Source organism: Botrytis byssoidea, assembly GCF_014898295.1.
Source record: "Botrytis byssoidea strain MUCL 94 chromosome Unknown BBYS_006, whole genome shotgun sequence".
Lineage (NCBI taxonomy): Eukaryota > Fungi > Ascomycota > Leotiomycetes > Helotiales > Sclerotiniaceae > Botrytis > Botrytis byssoidea.
In genome coordinates, this window is record NW_024065847.1 from 664,163 (window position 1) to 682,973 (window position 18,811).

At 42.0% G+C, this 18,811-nt stretch overlaps 6 protein-coding genes across 6 annotated transcripts; 5 read left to right on the forward strand and 1 right to left on the reverse strand.

Annotated features, from left to right (window-relative positions):
- Window positions 1–690: 690 nt before the first annotated feature.
- EAE97_003651 (uncharacterized protein) lies at window positions 691–2,534 on the forward strand (the record flags this gene model as incomplete). Its single annotated transcript, XM_038874163.1, has 5 exons — window positions 691–1,056; window positions 1,111–1,479; window positions 1,502–1,893; window positions 1,948–2,322; window positions 2,372–2,534. The coding sequence occupies 5 exons, from the start codon at window positions 691–693 to the stop codon at window positions 2,532–2,534; spliced, it is 1,665 nt and encodes a 554-aa protein (XP_038734772.1).
- Window positions 2,535–3,730: 1,196 nt separating this feature from the next.
- Window positions 3,731–5,137, forward strand: EAE97_003652 (uncharacterized protein; the record flags this gene model as incomplete). The annotated part of the gene is made up of 2 exons (XM_038874164.1): window positions 3,731–4,705; window positions 4,772–5,137. The coding sequence occupies 2 exons, from the start codon at window positions 3,731–3,733 to the stop codon at window positions 5,135–5,137; spliced, it is 1,341 nt and encodes a 446-aa protein (XP_038734773.1).
- Window positions 5,138–7,007: 1,870 nt separating this feature from the next.
- On the forward strand, window positions 7,008–7,769 carry EAE97_003653 (uncharacterized protein; the record flags this gene model as incomplete). The annotated part of the gene is made up of 1 exon (XM_038874165.1): window positions 7,008–7,769. One exon carries the CDS (start codon window positions 7,008–7,010, stop codon window positions 7,767–7,769), a length of 762 nt encoding a protein of 253 aa, XP_038734774.1.
- Window positions 7,770–9,293: 1,524 nt separating this feature from the next.
- Window positions 9,294–10,829, forward strand: EAE97_003654 (uncharacterized protein; the record flags this gene model as incomplete). The annotated part of the gene is made up of 2 exons (XM_038874166.1): window positions 9,294–10,384; window positions 10,436–10,829. The coding sequence occupies 2 exons, from the start codon at window positions 9,294–9,296 to the stop codon at window positions 10,827–10,829; spliced, it is 1,485 nt and encodes a 494-aa protein (XP_038734775.1).
- A 1,219-nt stretch (window positions 10,830–12,048) lies between these two features.
- EAE97_003655 (uncharacterized protein) lies at window positions 12,049–14,689 on the reverse strand. Its single transcript, XM_038874167.1, has 5 exons — window positions 14,425–14,689; window positions 14,332–14,361; window positions 14,120–14,266; window positions 13,408–14,070; window positions 12,049–13,355 (listed from the first exon to the last, which is right to left on the reverse strand). Exons 1-5 carry the CDS (start codon window positions 14,462–14,464, stop codon window positions 12,253–12,255), a joined length of 1,983 nt encoding a protein of 660 aa, XP_038734776.1. The 5' UTR covers window positions 14,465–14,689; the 3' UTR covers window positions 12,049–12,252.
- Window positions 14,690–15,285: 596 nt separating this feature from the next.
- On the forward strand, window positions 15,286–18,320 carry EAE97_003656 (uncharacterized protein). The gene is made up of 4 exons (XM_038874168.1): window positions 15,286–16,595; window positions 16,642–16,695; window positions 16,757–17,623; window positions 17,694–18,320. Exons 1-4 carry the CDS (start codon window positions 15,974–15,976, stop codon window positions 17,993–17,995), a joined length of 1,845 nt encoding a protein of 614 aa, XP_038734777.1. The 5' UTR covers window positions 15,286–15,973; the 3' UTR covers window positions 17,996–18,320.
- Window positions 18,321–18,811: the final 491 nt, after the last annotated feature.

The following is an 18,811-nucleotide window of genomic DNA, read 5'->3' on the forward strand; positions in this document are numbered from 1 at the left end:
AACGTAATTCTCATATTCTTGTAATCTATCGGTCACATTACTCCAATTACCCTGCCTAGAAGACCCAGAGAATGAATACATAGGGTAACATTGCAGACCAGACATGCCAAAGAGTCAAGAGAGAAATCAACAGGATTAGTTATTCACCATATGTATGTTTCAAGTGACCGCAGTATGCCCAGGTGATCATAAGATGCGCATATAGCTGGGCTCTAGGCACACGTATCGAGGCTCAATACTTTAATTCAAGATAACCTGAATATGATCATTACATTCTTTAACTTTGTTCTTCGCACATCAATCCCTCTGAGAAGTTTCTAATACATTCCATCATCCAGATGGCCCAACTTAAATGACATAGTTAGGTCTCATGTATTGCAATACTTGTTTGTGTTTCTTGAGAATAATTAGATTCTTATTTTTCCTACAAGCCTGTACCGACACTTGGCAGACTGTATCTCGAGTGAATTGAAACATGATATTAAATTAGCAGTAGTAAAACTTATAATTTTCGCTTAGCTTGGTGGTACAAAAGTGGTCACCCCGGTCTTTTGGAATACATATACATAAATATCCACCACACTCTCCATATATTTCGATGTTTGATTACGAACGAAAAATCATAGTCGCAACTTTAGAATAGCCACCCAAGTCTTACTGTGTTTTACTTCAAACTCTACATAGTCTAAAATGTCGACCAAAGACGCCCCGACCAGCATTCAGCGCACGTATCGGAACGACGTTCTGAGCGCGCCCGTAGAGCCATTCCAAACCTCGGAGATCAATAAACTCAAACAAGCTAATTTGAAATTGAAAACGGAAAACAGATGGCTTCGCGTGGCAATCAGGGAATTGGGTATCGCCAATGAAATAGCTGGGGCAGAGAAAAGGTTGACCAAGATCAGGATTGGCATATTTGAAAAAATCGACGCCGAATCAAACATAGTCTACAACGATGCTCAGCTTAAAGCGAGAGAGACTTGGGCACCTCTAATTCGTGATATCATGCGAAAGAGACAGATTTTCGATACAACCCGCTTATGGAAAGATCGAGAGGTAGCTTCCACCCCCTACCAAGAGTTGTGAGAAAAAAGCTAATAGCCTTATTAGGAATACGAATCTGCGGTTGCATCTTGGCAGATGACGCACACTAGACGAGATGATCTTGAGATAATTATGAGTAAGAAGGGACTCGAGGATCAATTTCTGAAGCTCGATGCACAATCGGAAGCTTTAGCAAAAGCAGTGACTGAAATCCGTTCTGAGGATTCCGAGATTTCGGCTGAGAACGCGAAGTTAAAGCTCAACAGCATTGAGCAAGAGAAAAAGTTGAAGGTGCAAGCTAGTGTTCTTTCAAGCGTTCAGGAAAGAGAAAATAACCAGGTTATCTCAATTCTTGAAATGAAAAGTAAGCATGAGAGAGAGATGAAGGAACAAGGTGAAATTATTGCAAGCATCAAAGAAAAGGAGAAATCATCAGTGGCCAAGATGATTAAGGGAGCATGAGGCGAAGGTGAAGGAAGTGAAAACTGGTATCGCCTTTGTTGAACAGAAACACAAGACCTTGTCAGCTACATTCAAAAAGACCTATGAGAAGAGCTTGATAGAACAGAGCGTCATCATTACCAATATTGAAAAGGAATACGAATCTGCGGTAGCTCTGGTGAAGACAGAGTCTGAGCAGAAGCTAAAGGAACAAGAAAACATAATCGCCAAACTCGAAGAAGAAAGGTTAGCTTCAGTCGCTGAGATGCAGAGAGTACGTCGGGAACTAGCTGCTCATCGTGAAGTTTCTGTCAGCATCTTGAACCGCAAGAGAGAGCTGACGAAGCCACATGAGATTCGGGATGACCATGTTATTGAGACAGGTAATATCGCAGCACATGGCGGAACGTAAGTGAAATCTATACTTATTCCTCATGGTCTCACTTGCTAATATTTATGTAGTTGTCTGGCCGACGTTTTTCGAATAAAATCCAATCCTGATCACAATGAGAAAGTATGGTTTCAGGAGATATATGGTGTAGCTATAGACACGGCGGAGAGATACGGAGAAAGCGCAGCGTTTGTGAAGCTTATAAATATGCGTTATGAATTGTACAGATGCGGCGCAGAAAACCGGGCTGTTGATTCAGAATTCGAAGAGGGATTTCAGAAACTTTTAACGGGAAGTCTGGAGAAAAATTCAAAGGTAACACCGGAGTCAATTGATAGGTTTCTGTTGGAGAGTAAGAGCGGAAGAGAAATGTTCCAGAAATTATGTAGTATCTGGGATATTGCAAGAGTCTGCCAAAAAAAGCAGTTTCGAGAGAGCAGAGATCCGTAAGTACATGAATATCTTTACACTCTATATTTTACTAATTAAATGCAGAAAAAGGAAGTCTATTTTCGGAGGAAGCTTCCGAAGCGTAAAATCTAACGCTTCGATTTGGACGGCAGAGACTCAGAGCAGAAGCAAACTCGACCAAATCGAGGAATATGGTAAAGAGTTCTTCTCCTCCGCAAAAGATGCCTTGCCCTGGACTAAGCATTAAGATCAAACGCCAGACGCGAATGGAGATCTCAATCATACACACTTAGCTCACAAATTGTTGGTTTTATATTCCTTTAATGTATCCGTGCTATTACTAGCATGATGACCATCGAACAGAGGGGCCCTGTTAAAATGCATCTATACAATTCTGTCTTTGATAATTCAATTCTGGAAACCGATTAGTCAGTTAAATACTTCAATTACTTTTGAATCCAAATTTGTTCATTTAAGATATGACCAGAGTGAAGTGGCGTCATGAATAAATTTCTATCCCCAATCTAATATCTTCTCTATACAGTGTACCTAACTGTCAAGAACGGAATAGGTAGGTGATATTTGAAGGTCTGTCATTTCTATAGATTGACTTCTTAGATCAGTAATACTTCTGTAATAGAATCAACAAACTAATCATCATATGACGAAAACCAATACTCCCTGGTCAATACTTGAGGAAAGAAGAGGAAAAACTATCGATCAAATCATACATAGGATTCGATTCCCAGGTCTGTCATGTCTGTTAAAGTATATACTAAAGATTTGGGGCTTTATATCAAAACATTTCGTCTAGATTCTTCAGCTGTCATAGTGGCTCCCTACACTTGCATACAGGCTGAGCTTTAAAAAAATAGGTTTACACATGATGACCAACAAAGCCCCGGTGAATATCAGGAGATTATTTAAAAAGACAATCTTAAGGTGAAAGACTCAATAGGGAGTTCGGATGATATTGCTCAAATTTTAGTTTGATTTTACCATAAGTGTAGCTTTGTGACCATTGTTTCTTTTCGTTTCACTTGATATTCATCATTCAAAACGTACTTTTACCGTATCAGGTTGGTGAATAACAAGTAGTGTCTAGTTCCTACAGATTGATATCTCAGGATAACATAATTAATAATTGACTTGTCAATTCTTTATATATCTACACTACAAACCTTATATGAACTAACATTGCTTAATAGACCTCGGGAATTAGCGTGGATCAAAGGACCGAGCACATTCTTGGTCAACAGGAGCTGTATAAATATCATCATCAACAACTGTAGTAGGGGCACAGCATTTATTAGGACATGATTTTCCTAGAATGTCAGTCAACTTCTTAACAACAGCTTTTGATAATCAGATTTTCTATTATTCTCGACATCATCGACAACTCAGAAACCGTCTTCATTCCATAACTCTTTTGACGAACTCAAAATGGGAAAACGAAACAACAAGAATGGCAGCCGGAAAAAGTCTGGCAATGCTACTACCAAATACAATTCAAAATCAGCTCGCACCCAAGACATACCGGTCAAGGAGTCACCTGCCAAGGAGACAACAGCAGAGAGTACAACTGCTGATGAGACACCTCTCTTGGATAACCCAATGGAATTGATCCAGAAACTACAATCTTGTTTTCAGAGCCAAGAAACGGATTCGAATGCATCGCGAAGTGAAACGCGACGTCTAGAGGATAAACTCAAGGATACACAGGATATGCTCAAAAATTCCCATGAAAAATCACAAGCCGAAAACTCTGCATTAAATCTTGTCATCAAAAATCTCGAGTCAAATTTGAAGAACACACAAGAAGAATTACAGAACAGAAAAGAAGCTTATGCAGGACTTGCGGAGGGATATGGAGATGACGTCGTAAAGTTTGAGGGTAGGATTAGAGTCTCAAAGATAGAGAAGGAGAAGCTACAAGCAACAGTGAAGGAGCTCAAGTCTATCATACAAGCTGGATGTATCACTACAGAAATATTGAAACAAAATTTCGTCAAGGAACGATTGTTCCATCTAAGCGAGGTGGAACGTCTAAAAGCAACGATACTCGAACTGCAGCGAAAAAATATGTCTAAAGGTATTGAAGCGAAACCAGGGCCTTCAAACGTGGACAAATGTCTTACTAGTGGCCCTGCAGAAGAAGCGAATGCCGATTATGAGAACTGTGCATTAAAATCAGCTCGGATAAAAGATTTGAAAATAAATCTAGCCAATCTATCCCGGTCACTTACCCAAAGCGATGTCGGCATTCTGTCTGGGTTTTCCCTGAAAACACAAAAGGAAGAGATGACGACAGCTGGGGTAGTGCTCACTCAAATGCAGGCAGAAAAGAAAATGGATTGGCAAAATTCTTTGGCCGAGATGGTGCAAGCCAGGATATTAAGTCAAAAGACTGGTCCCTCGGTGAGTCTTCCAATATGTTAAAAGAATGTAGTGGACCGTGTACTTAATACTGATCTCATTCTATAGTACTACAGAGCTCTTGTCAGAAAGTGGCAGGCTTCGTATTCATACCTGGAAAACCTCGAAATCTCGCAAGCGCTTTTCTGCGAGTCTGGCCATCAACGTAAAATGAGCTGTAAGGTGAACGAAGAGATTACAAGTCTCAGAACTGAATTATTGGCACAGAAAGTAGAAACGATAAACTGCCAGGAAAAGTTGATAGCGTCTCATAGCAAGGAAATAAGTGGCATGAAAGAACAAGCGAAAATAAATCGCACGGAAGAAAGAATCAAGCAAGAAAAGCTTAAAGACGCCCACCAGAAAGCTATTGACTCCTTAATGCGAGTTATAAAGCTCAAATCACGAAACTCGAGACTGATATCGAAGCTCTGAATGAGAATTGCGAAAATCGAATCACGGAACTCGAAAAGAACATTTTCCGTATCGAGATATTGCTGCGCTCGTGAGCTCCCTAGAGCACGCAATGAGGAGATCATTTATAAGGGAAATATCGATGAAGAAGAGAATTTCGACGTCAACTTGGATTCTATATTTTCTTCAATGTGTTCGAAATACAATGAAGCTGCAGAATACGAGAAGAGGCGCCGAAAATCGAATTGGTGAGTCAGAAGTTCATTAATTTCACACACATAATGCTAATTACCTGTAGGACACTCGGACATAACGGTCAAAACATGGAGAATTCGAATATAGACCGATCGATTTATTAGGATGAAAGAACCAAGCAATTAAAAATAGAATAAAGTTCACCGTCTCCATTACAAATCTTCGTCAAAGTGTATTCTATGAAAATAGCTGGTGTATTCTACTTGCTAGAGAGGCTTTGTAGTTGAAGAAGTTCCATATTAAACTGTAGAAGGAGCTTTTGCGCACTCTCAAGCTCTCGAACATTCAATCTGACATATTGAGACGTCATCTTCCTTGACTTAGAAGCATAAATTTCTCAAGATTCCCGAAGAAACGCGGAAATATTAGAAGAGAAGTGCGGACATGAAGAAAGTTTGAATCGTCAAATACACCCCTCAAAGCGGGCGGTATACCACGGAGACGAACGAATTGACTAATTGGCGGAAGCCTAATGTAGATGAAATACTGCGATATTTCTGCAGCAAGTATGATAGATGGCAAGTCAAAATTACTAATTCTACAATCACGATTTCGACACTCGTTGTATGTATACACAAGAGCAGAATGACCACTCAGTCATCCATAATACCAACCATAGATGTAAGGAATCGGTGGATAGCATGCTTCAGGTTTGAACTTTGGATACAGACAGGAAAAATTAGATATCCATCTGGTCCAGAAAATAATCTTTGCTATCGATATTGACAATTCTCAACAAACGACAAAGACAGAGCTGAAGTTAAGAGGGTTTCAAAAGAACCCAGAAAGCATCAGAAACGACGAAATCGCAAGATAAGATAGCCACCAATGTATTCATAGATTACGGACTTTTCTTGAAGAATGAATTGTATGTTGAGGTCTGATAGAGTTGAATGAGAGATCGAATTAGGTCAAAGTTTGAATTTCAAACTCCAGAGGAAGGAACGAACAACGTATATTATCTTAGCCATTCATAACCATCTACATTCTTGAAGATAGTAATCCTCTTTTCATACGAAGCGATCCGTTTAAGCATTACTTATTAGCTTCTCCTGTTGGTAAAATTTTTGAATCTGTCTTTGATTGCATTCATATTACCTTCTTTTATCGACAGACCTGCGACTTTCAGGACAACTGTGTGTCTATCTTCAAACCCCTTGACTTCAATATTGCAACTATCGTGGAAGATATACATAGCAAGACTACAACATCCATTATGAAAGCAACGTTATGGCAACTTGATTGCATTCGCATCTGATACTCTTCGAAGTCATCAGAATGTTTCTGGATAGCTTCTACATTGGAAAATATATCATCAAATATTGTTGTCCGGACTACAATCTCAAGTTGACTCACAGATAAACCAGCTCAGTCAGAGATAATTTGATCAATTCACCCAAATTCACTTTTGGCCCAATCACCTTAATAGACTTTTTACCCTTCTCGCATTTATTGATTCACCTTTTTTGGAGGCGCGTCAAATTCAATACGTGAGTTCTTCCATCTTCACAATATGTGAGTCGCTTCACTTCTGCCATAGCGGCGCATCAAAGTCTCTAATATGTATCTTCGGCAGATTTGACCCAAGTAACCACTCTACCAACCAACGACACGTCCACCTGCATCTGTCCTCAGTATGAATCCTCCTAGCCAGTTACCCATTGGACCTTGTATAGGTTGCAGCACAGTTACAGATCGACTTGTCGCATCAGATAGAATCTTCCACAACATCCACAACCAAAAATTGCGCGACAAAGAGCAGAAGTTGCGCGAAACCGAAAACAAAGTCCGCGAGTTAGAAGCCCAAGTCAAAACCCTGACGAAAGAGGCAAACCTCATGAAACCGTTCCTCAAGATTGGTGCCCAGATACGAACTCACAAAGTATCGACGGAGAAGATGAAGATGGGCTCTGCGACGCTACAGATCAAGATCGCAGGGTCTGGAGAGGAATTACTCAACATTGGCAACGCCATCGCAGACGCGCTTTTATACCAAGATATTGCTGGGAAGTATAAGCGGACGGACGTGGAAGTTTATAAACGCATGTACGCTGGTTTTCATCCCGATTTCGTACTAGAAAGCAAGCACTGCACTCGCTTTCTCGACATACTTAGTTGGCGTCGTACTATGGCTTTCTTTTATGAGCAGCCATATTATGAGAAGGAGGAATTTCAATACACGGTCTTTGCGCGCCAGAGCCTGAAGATGAAGGACAAGCTGAGAAATTGGTCTGGGGAGGAGTTTGAAAAATACTTCAGAACGGATGAGGATGGAGAAAGCGAATACCAAGACATGAAAGACGAATACGAGCTAGAATTGGAGAAGTATCGCGATTTTGTTAGGAGGGATGGAAAGAAAGGTCTTGGAGGTCTTGTCGCGAAGCTTTGGTCAAAATGAGGAGGTAATCTGGGGAACTTGATGTGGTCTGGGGAACATGGATAGGGAGCTAGGAAAGAAGCCATTTGAGACGAGAATTGTATCAAATTATTGAGTAATGAGTAGCATTGCCTTGGAGCTTGAGAGAAGGTTTTTGTATGTTCTCGAACGAAAATGAAAGTTTTGTCGCCTTCTTGTCATGTAGTATGTCAACTGACTGACAAACAAGAATCTGTTGACTCTAGATATGAGATTGTGGTGGCCACATCTCTGGGCAATATTGACCTCATTGCGTGGTCAGAGGCTAGAAGGAAATTCAATATCTACCACCACTCTTAGGCAATTACTTGGCCTTCTCGAATGTCATTCTTCTTAGTGTGTTCTAGCTCATGAGACAACAGATTGAGATGTTGGTTTGGAAACTCTAACTTTCTCTTCAAGAACAAAGCGTCAATGCGTACCGTGTTGTTGATATCTGTCGTAAGGTAATTGTTCGAGATCATTTTCTATCGCTCAATCGATGCATGCCAATTCTCTCCTAACAAGCCTAATGATGTTTGGGGAAGCAGCGAATCCATAATTTCGCCGAAATTTTTGAACCGTCTCCAGCCAAGCAAGTAAGTAAAGCTCTTGGCCCTGGCGAGTCCGGGCCAAGATATTCTTCGACAAAGAGCCTCATGCGTGGCACCGGTATCGCCGTGGGGAACATGGAGACCAATTAAATGACACGATCCGATAGAAGCCAACCCGATGCGCAGATTCTCGATCTACTCAAACTTTCTGAAATTCGTTCATTTGGAATCTAAATGCCATGTTCATGTTGATGATGAAAAAAAAGTGGGAACATACTTTGCGCCAAGCGTCTAAAGTAACGCGGGGCACCACGGGGTGCGGGGGAAATTCGCTGAATTGCAAGACTTGGCCAATGGCACAGCCTCAAATATGGATCTAATTTTTCTCCTCCAAGGATGCTCGAGGGTTTTGTGGTAGTTGCTCTAGACATGGGGGTGTATTGACGCGAATCCCTTGGTGTTTGCGGTGCGGCGAGTCCCTCGAGACTCTAGAGACATCTAATACCCACTTTTAGGTGGGTTACCCAATCATAACAATGCGTATCGGGAAATGCCCCTTTCATGTGTTCATTTTGCGTTAAGGATGGGAAATGTTTTGGATTTGTAACTGAAAGTGGTGTAGTCAGGTATAATAGTACACGCCATTACTGTAAGGATAGTTCCTGGAAACTCTTGATCAGCTAGCGCAGGCAAGAAGTGTGGGAGTATGTGACTAGAAGGGCCAAGGAGCATTTCACCGAAAATTTCAATGTTGGGGATATTGTGGGCATTGGGGAAATCTCCAAGTGGTGATAAATAGGAAAGCGAATATCCTCTTTTTCGGAAGACCAGACAGTTCGACAAGTCTCATCTGACTGATACTTCTTGCTCTCTTCTCTTTCATTATCTCATCTTTCTTTCCACATCCAGATCCCAATCCAATCACTTTTATTAATTCCCCAACACCATCCTCGAACCAACTACCGACGTCATCATGTTTGGAAAGAAGACGGAACCCGAAGTTCAAGATGTCTTGGAACAGCGTCGTCCTTCCAATGCCGAAGTAATGGACAACCGATCGGTTGGTAATACCGGCTTGACTGGCGCTGCAGCCTTGACTGTCAGACAATCTATCTACCCTATCACCCTTGTCACAATCCTATTTTTTCTCTGGGGTTTCGCCTACGGACTCCTCGATGTCTTGAATGCTAAGTTCCAGACCGCACTCAACATTACTGCTGCCAAGGCCGGAGGTTTGCAAGGAGCATACTTTGGTGCTTACTTCATCGGTCCCCTAACATATTCCGGATGGATAGTACGACGATTTGGATACAGATGGACATTCATTGTCGGTCTCTGCATCTACGGTGTAGGAGCATTGATGTTCTGGCCCTCCGCAGTCTACAGATCCTTCCCCGGGTTCTGTGGAAGTTTGTTCATTGTCGGTTCTGGACTCAGTACTCTTGAAACCTCTGCAAATCCATTCATCGCTACCTGTGGTCCCCCTCGTCTTTCAGAGTTCCGTCTTGAACTCTCTCAAGCGTTTCAGGCTGTCGGTTCAGTTGTCGCCCCCCTTTTGGCTTCCAGAGTCTTCTTCAAAGAGGGCGAAGGAGAAGATTTATCAAAAGTTCAATGGACCTATCTCGGAATCGCCGCTTTCGTCTTCCTCCTCGCTGTTGTATTCTTCTTCAGCAAACTTCCAGAAATCACAGATGCAGATATGGCACTCCAAGGCGAACAATCCGCGGGTCTTACAGGATTCGAAGAGAAACCCATGCGCAGACAATACAAGCTCTTCTTTGGTGTTGCAGCTCAATTCTGTTATGTCGGTGCTCAAGTAGGTGTTGCAGCCAACTTTATCAAGTATGCTGAGGAGAGTGCTTCGCTTTCTTCCGCAGTTGCTACCGATAGATTTGCTATTGCTCAAGGTCTTTTTGCAATTGGTAGATTCGCCGCCGCTGGTATGATGATGTTTGTCAAACCTCGTTATGTACTCATGATATTCATGACTGCCATTATGCTTTTTATCTCGATTGCTATTGGTGTTAAGGGCGAGGCTGGTGTTGCTATGTTATCTATTGTTCTGTAAGTTTCCTCGTTTGCTCCCATCATAAAATCAACCGCTAATCTGAATAGTTTCTTCGAATCCTGCATCTTCCCCACAATTTTCACCCTCGCAATTCGTGGTCTTGGTCGTCACACTAAGAGAGGTTCTTCTTGGATTGTCGCCGCCGTCTCAGGTGGTGCTCTCTTCCCCGCTCTCACTGGTCTTCTTGCCGATAAGAAAGGCTATCATATTGCCATGACCGTTCCATTGATCGGTTTCTTCGTCGCTTTCGCATTCCCAATCTACCTCAACACTGTATGCGCAAAGGAACTTGATGGATTCAGTGCCACCAAGATCGGATATGAAGGAGCAGATTTGTCAGCCGAGAAGAGAGAGGACAGTATGGTTTGGGAAGAGAAGGGCACAACGGGTACCGACGCTCATCATTTGGAAGTTGAGGATTCTGAGAGCAGGAGGACATAATGCATTGTAAATGGAATGATAAGTGAATAATGGAATTTTGGAAGCATCACTGGATGGTACTATGAATAGAGGATAGAAAGTTTAGAACGGCTTGAGTATCATGAGTCACGAGTAGAGACCTTTAGTTTTGTACACTAATTCAGGTTTTAGTGAAAACTCGGGCAGTAATATATTAGAGATTCAAGATTAAGAACGAACCTCTATCCTATGAATGTGATGAAACTCCTATTTATTAGGTAAAGACGGGCTACCTTCACATAAACGAATACGCAAAAGATATCGAAAAAACATCATTAAGCCACCCAGCACAGAAACCGACAGTCTGAATAGCTATCCAATCAACTAATACTAAGGTATATATCATCTAAAATAGTTGTACCCGAATTTGCATATAGCAAGCTAGATTCTAGAAGCATAAAACAAGAGCATCCCATTTCTTCTCTCAGATTAATACCACCACTCAATCTTCTCCCCAAGCCACCCATGTAAGTACCTGGCTACCACCCTTCTGCTTCACTTTTTCAAAAATCCACCTTCCTCTGGAGTGCACTATGCAGACATCCGAGACTGCTAATTACAGTACTCTATTTATCCAAGTGAATACGCTACACCTGTATCACACTGCTAGTGTCAACAGTCATTCTTACCAGCTACTGTCCCTCTGTCTCCAACGACAATCGCTTACTACGAGCAAAACGTAAGGTACAATAACTCTCGATAACCAGGGTACAATTCTCTTGTTAATTACCCCGTCGCTTATGTTTTAAGTTCGTCCAGACACTAAACGCAAGAAATCCAAACAAAAAAAAAACTCCCTATTAATCTCCAGAACCTATCAAACAACTAAACCTCCCAAAATGCGCAGAAGAAAACTTGATTTACTTCCTTATAATCATAATCATGAAAGAATTCATCATAGCACTCGATCCAGACGACAAAACCACCCTGCTTCATCTCAAAACCCTCTGAATTACTACTCACATAAGAGATGAGACTGTGCAAAATAGATGGAGTGGAATTGGGGATTTGCTGGCTATTGATTGGAATATTGATACGGCTGGACGCAGATATCATCAAGTTTGTCTCTGTTGTTTGACGCAGTGATGCTTGACTACAATCCATACCTATGTCAAGATAAGCCAAACTCTTGGCATCAAACTTTGGCATCAAAATCCAATCCCGGTCTCCATAGTTTGCAAGTAAAATTAACACAAACGAAAAACTCAACGTGATACAAATACTATTCTATTTCTTCTCTGATTATATCATAAGAAGTATCGGACGGAAATTCTATCTAATTCTCATACATGCATTCGCAATCGCTGACTGCCAAAATTCCAACTCCTCTTGTACACCAAAGAACGCCATTCTTGCCCTATCCTGCCTTTTGAATAAATTGTTGTTCACCGTAATGAGACTGGACTTAGCTTCCGCTTGGCCCACCATGAGGACCTTTACCACCATCAAGAAGTAACTTTGGTTTGATAAATCCTTCATCTAACTGTTTGAACCATGCCGCATGATCCTCGGCCGTTCCATGCAACAATTGACTGATTGCGCCTGATGCAGTAATATGCGGTGCATCAGGACGACTTGTACTGCCTGAAGTTGGGTAAGGTGATCCCATATCACCGCTATCCTGAGGTGGCGATGGTCTTCTCTTCGGTGGTCGATTGGCCGGTGGTGGAAGATCAGATGAATCGCTATCGAAGCCTTCATCGCTCGTGCTACCGGTCCTACCAAGAAGATCCTGTTCACTTTCGTTCTCCTTCCTCCCATTTGCATTAGAACCCTTCCGATTCATGCTTGCTGGTCTAGCATTTGGACTAGCATTACCACTTGCATAGCTTCCACGCTCTGCTTTTCTACGATTTCCTGGCCTAGCAAGACCATCAAGGTGCATTGCCCCATTGCTTCGTCGTGGATCGTTCCCAATTCCTGATCCGGAATGCTTGTAATAATTCCCGCCTGAAATAGCTTCGATGTCGAATTCATCATCACTATCGATTTCCTCGACCACTCCAGTACGAATGCCAAGAATTTCTAACATGCGAGCTGTTGTGCCACCGAAAATAATGACAGTAAGCACTACAACCACAAGTACAGTTGCCTTTAATGCCCATGAATTCTCGCCAGTCATTCCGGCTGCCAAGGCGACACCTACAGCCCCGCGCAATCCAGCCCAAAACAGCATTGCTTGATAATTGTAAGGTAGTTCATCTGCGACTTCCTGCCCTCTTTTCTTTGCACGGTATCTGAGGAACCAATTAATGAGTCTCGAGAGAGGAAATACGGCGGCATATCGGGCTACACAGATGCCAATGACGGTAACTATAATGAAGAGAGGTTTAAATTGTAAGTTCTTCTCAGTGAACAAAGATAAACCGAGGTAGATGAAGATAAAATTCTCCGATAATTGCGCAAGTACTTGGAACAAGTATTTAGTCGTAAGTTGGGTGCGGCGAGACATGTTATAATATGCATAATGCTTCAGGGTGATTCCACAAAATAAAAGTGTGACGATTCCTACTTTATATTAGCGTGGAACTTTGGATGAGGGAGTTTCTGGAATACAAACCAGACATATGAAGACCGTTAGAGAAGAAGTAGCTGGCATAGGCAATCAACACAATCAGACAGCTTTCAATCTTTGGAAATCTCCTGACGTATGTGTACTTCAATCCCAAAGCGGTAGCAATTCCTATGATGATTCCAATAATCAAGCTTCCGAAGAACACCGCCAAGAAAATGCCGATACCTTCGAACAAACTGAGGAGACCCAAAGTTCCTGCATTACCACCTTCTTTGTATCTTTGCGCTGTCTCAAACAAGACAATTGCGATAGCATCGTTCAAGATCGATTCTCCGAAAATAACTGTATAAAGTTTCGGGTCGACTTTATAGGTGTTGAAAATCGCTAGAATGGTAACAGGATCGGTGGCAGAAAGTGTTGCTCCAACAGATATAGCATCAACGAATGTCATACTGACCCCATCGAGGGGAATTCTCGTGTACAACCACAGTACCAATCCCAGCACAATTGCCGATATAAAAGTCCCAGCAAACGCAAATGTAAGAATAGTACCAATGTTGCGAAAGAAGTTCGCTTGGTGCAATTCGTATCCGGAAGCCAGAATAATCGGCGGCAGGAGAAGATTGAAGAATATCTGATCGTCGAAGCTCACAAGACTTTGTATAGAGTTTCCAGCGCTGACTCGAAGTATCAAGCCAATGGTCATACCTAATTGGTTAATATATACCCTATGAACCGCCCGATCAACATAACTTACCAGCAAAGATCGAAATGGAAGTTTCATGAACAGCTTCAACCTTCTTGATTTGAAGCAAGTAACTTGTGAAGAGGGCTACAATGAGTAGCATAATTAAGATGAAGAGAGCCCATGATGAGAATATTTCCTTCTGTGATGAATCGGGTGCTATGGAAATGGGATCAGTTGTCATTCGGGGATTTCCTTCAGATGTTGGAAACACTATAGCATACCGTCGGGATCTTCTTCCTCAGATTGTCTTTCTATCAAACCAAACTCATTAGCTGACGCACAAACAACCCTGATTGACAGAATCGCAAACTTACTCAGAAGCTCAAAGACAGAGCCGGCGATCGCCGCAGACATGATGGAGTAGTATCGAGATACCTAGCTATTGCGATATCGCGAACTTTATCGAAGTAATGCGGAAGAAATGCGAAAGACTGTACAGTCGCTCAGAGACGAGCAGCGAATAGTAAGAGAATGACGCATGTATATCTATTAGTTTTGAGAGTGGAGAGAGGTGTTCTAGATGTACGAAGTACTTCTGAAGTTGGTGGGATTCGTGGTGGTGATAGTTGGTGGAGGAGGGAAAGGTAGGTAGGAACAAGGTAGTAACTAGGTGGATTATCAACGATTCGGTTCCGTATCACTTGGATCAAGCTACCTTCTACTAGGTACAGGAGACTATTATGATTAGTGCGCAGTATCTCTCTGGCCAGGTTGTCATTTTTATTATCACATTACAATTACGACAAAGCATCCAAATTTGCGAATGGCGCAGAATAAAATATATTGTTATTTGTTTAACAAGTGTATCATTCACAAAGGAAGACACAATTCATTGTATTCTTTCAATATTAAAATGCCAGGTGTCTGATGTTTGATCTAATGTTTGCTCTATTCAATGTTCACATTGTACCGTCTTCAACTCCGGAACCCCTCATACCGGACAGATATACTTTGTATATATTTCTCTCTCACACTCATTCTCACACTCATAGATAGTGGGGGCGGTTACATATGAAATTTTGATATAAAATTGTCATGTCGCGTTTGTTTCTCATTGCGTATGCCATGAGCTATGGCCCATCGTCTGTCTACCTGATACTTCGTATGATTTGTCCATCTCCGCGACTCCACTGGCATTTCCTCTGCACATCGTACATATCACGTCTGAGAGGCTCCCAATTCTATGAAAGTTTCCTTTCTTCTTTTGATTGGTTGATTACATACATTACAGCCTTACTCATGGTACTTCGAGTGGTGAGGCTGCGATATCTGATCGAATTACATAATCATGTCACTTGCAGCATCTCACCTAATCATCAACCTTCACGTCACCTCACATCAGTTGACAAGGGACCTTAAATCATTCATTACATACCCTCCTACTGTTCATCTGTGAATCTCGCAGCCTCGTTTTAGAAAATACGATTCGTTCAACTCATCTCCGCAATCTCCCATTATCTCAACATGCCGAGTTGTGTTACATCGTATTGACCACGCACATGTACAGATCTCGAATTTTCCGATGCACCTCATACCCATTTGATTTTGCGCACTGATCCACCAGACCATCCCAGCAGACGAAGCTGATCCGCGTGCACAGCAGCCCACTCCAGCCTCGTGATGCCCAGAACCCATAGGAACCAACTCATGTCTGAGACTCCTTGTTGTCATTGCGCCTTGCATCTCCATTGACAACCTTGTTGATTCATACTATAACAGACCGCAAACTCCGAGCAAAATCCAAAAGCAAACGACAATTTCAGTGATTCCACGGACTTGCGGTCAAACTCAAAGAGAGATTTTGAAAGTTGTTGAACGGAATCCTCGACTTGGGTCTTGTACTCTGTTCCTACAACAAAGAATATGGCAGAAAGTGACACACGCAATGTTCGAGGGGAGGGGAATGATGAAATGCAGAGTGCCGACTCGAAAAGGGATCAAGATACCCGGATGGAGGACCACAAACCTGCAAACGAACAGTCACCGCTTTTGTCCGCATCCGAATCGGAAGAAGAGGAAGAAGGTCTCATTAACGGCAGCAACATATTAAATCATGACAATGATACTTTCTCGGAAACAAAGGGGATATGGTACATGATACTTTTGACCCTTAGTATAGGCGGTTTACAAGTGGCTTGGGGAGTGGAGTTATCCAATGGAACTCCATATCTTTTATCACTCGGTCTGAGCAAGTCACTAATGGCTTTGGTATGGATCGCAGGACCGATGTCAGGGGCTTTGGTTCAGCCATATATTGGTATACTAAGTGATAGATGTCGATCACCATGGGGTAAAAGACGACCCTTTATGGCCATAGGTACTGTTGCTACAGTCCTGTCTTTAGTTTTCTTAGCTTGGGTAAGAGAGATAGTTGGTGGATTTCTAGGATTATTCGGCGCAGATAAAGAATCTCAAGGCGTCAAAGTTTCAATCATCGTTGTCGCTGTTCTTTTAGTTTATATTTTAGATTTTGCTATAGCTACAGGTTTGTGCCAATATACTAGTACTCGAAACTTACTGACATTTTTTAGTGCAAGCTGCCATCAGAGCTTATATTCTTGATTGCGCCCCTAGTCACCAACAAGGTATTTGTTACTAGAAGCACTCGTGTGATGTTTCCTGAAAAGAACTAAGTCCTATCTCTAGAAACTGCGAACTCATTTGCTAGCCGCGTCATAGGTATTGGCAACATTGTTGCTTACTTCGCCGGGTATATTGATCTACCAAAGTATCTATGGTTTTTTGGAAATACCCAATTCAAGATACTTTCTTTAATGGCTTGCGTGGCTCTTTCTACCACTGTCACCATAAGCAGTGTTACAATCAAAGAACGTGATCCAAGCAACGAGCCAATTCCACCTGAAACAAAATCAGGACTTATCCCATTCTTCAAACAAGTTTTTACCTCCATCAGGCGTTTACCTCCTTTAACTCGCCAAGTTTGTGAAGTGGAATTCTTCGCTTGGATTGGCTTCTTCCCTCAACTTTTTTATTCGAGCTCCTATGTCGGTGACATTTATGTTCAGCCATATCTAATAGAGAATCCCGACATGACTCCCGCAGAAATCGATAAACTCTACGAGCAAGCTACTCGTGTTGGGACTTTCGCTCTTTTGATGTACGCTATTACATCGTTGACTGTTAATGTCGTCTTACCATTCTTCATTACCCCGTCCTACGATGCACCGTCATCAGCCGCATCAACATACTCTCATAAGAGTTACACAACACGTTTCTCACGATTTATGGACAATCTCGCCATCCCTGGCCTGACCCTTCGTCGTGCATGGCTCATAAGCCATCTTCTTTTCGCAGCATGCATGTTTTCAACTCTCATTGTACGATCTATTACAGCAGCCACTGTTTTAATAGCATTAGTGGGTGTATCGTGGGCTATGACTTTATGGGCACCGTTTGCTATCATCAGCGCTGAAGTTAGTAAACGTGATGCTGTACGCAGAGCACGCCAGCAATCGATAGTTGGCGAGGATGATTTGGATGAGGATCAAGCTGGTAAGTTGCTCTTACATTTTCATTTCGTTCATGTTTCTTCTTTGTTGTCAATTGCTAACAATTTACTTAGGTATCATCCTCGGTATTCACAACATGTCCGTTGCAGCCCCTCAAATTCTCGCTACACTTGGCAGCAGCATTATCTTTAAATTCATGCAAAAGCCCCGTGGGACCCCAGGAGACAGAAGTTTTGCGGTGGTTATGGCTGCGGGTGGCATCAGTACTTTATTTGCTGCATATCTTACTAGTAGGATCAAAGATGAGATTGAAGTTCCCGGGGACGACAATAGGAATAGAGAAAGAGGAGAAAGTAGCAGAACAAGACTTAGTAGGAGAAGTACGGAGACTCCGCTGATCTTGAGCAGTGGATAAAGAAGGATAATGAGAAATTTTGGGTGGGTGCGAGAGAGATTTTGTGTGTCAGATTCAAAAAATGGCTTACTAGCGGGTTCTGGGAGTCGAAATATTCTACTGGTTAGAAATAATACGAATCCGGGGGACGAAAGATTTGGTATTTGAGGCCATGCTATGAAATGGAAACGATTAAAATGAGACGGTGGATGTGGGTTGTTCTTTTTTGTGTATTCCATATACCGAGCATTTGAGATGTATGTACTTTATACCTACTGTGTTTTGTTGCGTTGTATTTCACTGTATTTGACCATCTAGCAATCAAATTGCAGCGCTTTTAATCCTGCGCGTTTTGAAGATGTGCTGTGCTGTGCAGGAAACCAACTTTATTGGATATTTGCATGTATGTCTGTATCCATCTCCGAAGAGAAAAGCACTTGTAGCTAGCTTTTCTGGAAGCAAAGTAATTTTTACATCTACGCTCTTGTCATGACGAAACACGAACTTGAGATATTGAGCCGTTATAACATCTGAAAAGAATCTGCGTATATATATACAATGGATCAGTCATCCAATCCAACCAAATACCAAAATGTGAATACTGTCGCCTAACAAATACGGCCTTCGAAATATACAGCAGATTCACTCTCATGTCCGTACCTGAGCGTGAATATCTGACCCTAGTATTAATCACCGTATCCAAATCTTCCCAGATACAGTATCTTTTTGCTTAAAAGGATCTCTTGGGTCTGCTCTTCTTCTTCATAAAAAAACATCAATCAATACTTTGACATTGGATTTGACACGAAAAGCATCAACTATCAAGTTATTACATCA

Excerpts from the sequence above, each read along its gene's own strand:
- EAE97_003655 (XM_038874167.1), bottom strand. The coding sequence starts at position 14,464 with ATGTCTGCGGCGATCGCCGGCTCTGTCTTTGAGCTTCTGA. Across the intron at positions 14,362-14,424 it reads CTCTGTCTTTGAGCTTCTGA|AAAGACAATCTGAGGAAGAA; the intron begins GTAAGTTTGCGA and ends TTGGTTTGATAG. Across the intron at positions 14,267-14,331 it reads TGAGGAAGAAGATCCCGACG|CACCCGATTCATCACAGAAG; the intron begins GTATGCTATAGT and ends CCATTTCCATAG.
- EAE97_003656 (XM_038874168.1), top strand. The coding sequence starts at position 15,974 with ATGGCAGAAAGTGACACACGCAATGTTCGAGGGGAGGGGAATGATGAA. Across the intron at positions 16,596-16,641 it reads AGATTTTGCTATAGCTACAG|TGCAAGCTGCCATCAGAGCT; the intron begins GTTTGTGCCAAT and ends GACATTTTTTAG. Across the intron at positions 17,624-17,693 it reads TTTGGATGAGGATCAAGCTG|GTATCATCCTCGGTATTCAC; the intron begins GTAAGTTGCTCT and ends CAATTTACTTAG.